The sequence below is a fragment of the Emiliania huxleyi genome (assembly GCF_000372725.1).
Source record: "Emiliania huxleyi CCMP1516 unplaced genomic scaffold EMIHUscaffold_26, whole genome shotgun sequence".
Classification (NCBI taxonomy): Eukaryota; Haptophyta; order Isochrysidales; family Noelaerhabdaceae; genus Emiliania; species Emiliania huxleyi.
In genome coordinates, this window is record NW_005200088.1 from 706,125 (window position 1) to 707,751 (window position 1,627).

Consider the following 1,627-nt stretch of genomic DNA (forward strand, 5'->3'; position numbering starts at 1 on the left):
TGCCGGTCGAGGCAGTTGACAGAGACGTTGAGCAGCCCGTCGTCGAACCAGCTCATGTTGCCCTCCGCAAAGTTACCACGGCAGGCCCGCGACGGCGGCACCGTCCACGTGAGCCGCGACTTTGCCTGCTCGAGCCAGTACGCGTCGCTCTCGTCCACCGACCGCTCCCACGTGGCGAGGTAATTGTGCATGCCGCGCACGTGCGAGCCGGACGAGACGGCCTCGGGGATGGAGTAGATCTCCTCCTGCTTGCCGTCTGTCTCTGCGAGGAGGCGGGACGCGCGGGCCGGTGACAGGGGCGGGCTGGTCGGGGCGGCGGCCGGCGGGCGAAGGAGCGGCGCGGACCCATCGTGGCCATGTGTAATCACTGCGGCCGGCGTTGCGGCGTGGACGTGGTTCCTTTTTCTTATTTTCTGAGGACAAGGAAAGCCTGGCGTTTGACTCACAAATCTTGAATCAGTATCTTGAATCAGTAAAAAAGAATTTTACCTTCAAACGAACCGCGCGTCCCCGCCGAGTTTTGCAGTGTTTTTCAGTGTATGTAGCTCTTACGTACATTCCCGTAGGAGACTCTGCTGACAGGGTTTGCGATGAGGAGCGACCCGAAGGGTTTCTCGGAGGTTAGTGCACCACTAACCGCCGAAGCGCAAGCGCTGGGAGCAAGAACACTACGACCTGGGTCGGGCTCATACTAGCACCCCACCTCGCGAGCCGACGTTCTGGCTCAGCGAGGCTGCTGCGGAGCACTCGCGGACCGGTTCTTCTGGTCCAGCGAGGCCGCTGCGGGGCACCCGGCGGCTCGGGTCACTTCTCATCGCAAACTCGGTCGAGCAGGAGGTAAGGTGTGTGCGTGTGGGAGGCGGCGCGGCACTGTAGGAGCGGCGGTACGGCGGCACGGCGGTAACGCACGGCAGGAGGGACGGCGAATAAATGGCAAGGGCGGCGAGGCGCGGAAGGAGCGGCACGGTAAGGAGCGGCGGCACGGCGGCAGACCACGGCAGCGAACGGCGGAGCATTGGGCGGCGGGTCAAACGACTGAGCAGAGGGCGGCGGCAGGAAGGAGCGAGGAAGGCGCGGTGGCGGCAGGACCACGGATAGGGTGGCACGGATAGGAGCGAGCGAGCGGCTAGGCGGCGGGAGGGCGAGGCGAGGGTGGCGGCGGGCGGATCACGAGAAGGTAGAAGGTCTGGCGCGAGCGGGCGAGCGGACGGCGAGCGAGCGGCTTGGCGGCGGGAGGGTGAGGCGAGGGTGGGGGCGGGCGGATCACGAGGAGGTAGAAGGTCTGGCGCGAGCGGGCGAGCGAACGGCGAGCGAGCGGCTAGGCGGCGGGAGGGTGAGGCGAGGGTGGCGGCGGGCGGATCACGAGAAGGTAGAAGGTCTGGCGCGAGCGGGCGAGCGAACGGCAAGCGAGCGGCGTGGCGGCGGGAGGGTGAGGCGAGGGTGGCGGTGGGCGGATCACGAGGAGGTAGAAGGTCTGGCGCGAGCGGGCGAGCGAACGGCGAGCGAGCGGCTAGGCGGCGGGAGGGTGAGGCGAGGGTGGCGGCGGGCGGATCACGAAGAGGTAGAAGGTCTGACGCGAGTGGGCGAGCCGACGGCGAGCGAGCGGCTAGGCGGCGGGAGGGGTGAG

The 1,627-nt window shown here is 67.5% G+C and overlaps 1 protein-coding gene across 1 annotated transcript in view; it reads right to left on the bottom strand.

Moving 5' to 3' along the window:
• EMIHUDRAFT_64778 (acetyl-CoA synthetase) overlaps positions 1–1,627 on the bottom strand; it is a gene marked incomplete at both ends in the record, with an annotated part of 9,897 nt that overhangs the window by 5,963 nt on the left and 2,307 nt on the right. Inside the window, 2 exons of the mRNA XM_005777579.1 lie at positions 94–149; positions 693–1,282. Coding sequence (XP_005777636.1) covers positions 94–149; positions 693–1,282 — 646 coding nt within the window. The remainder of the gene's footprint in view (positions 1–93; positions 150–692; positions 1,283–1,627) is intronic.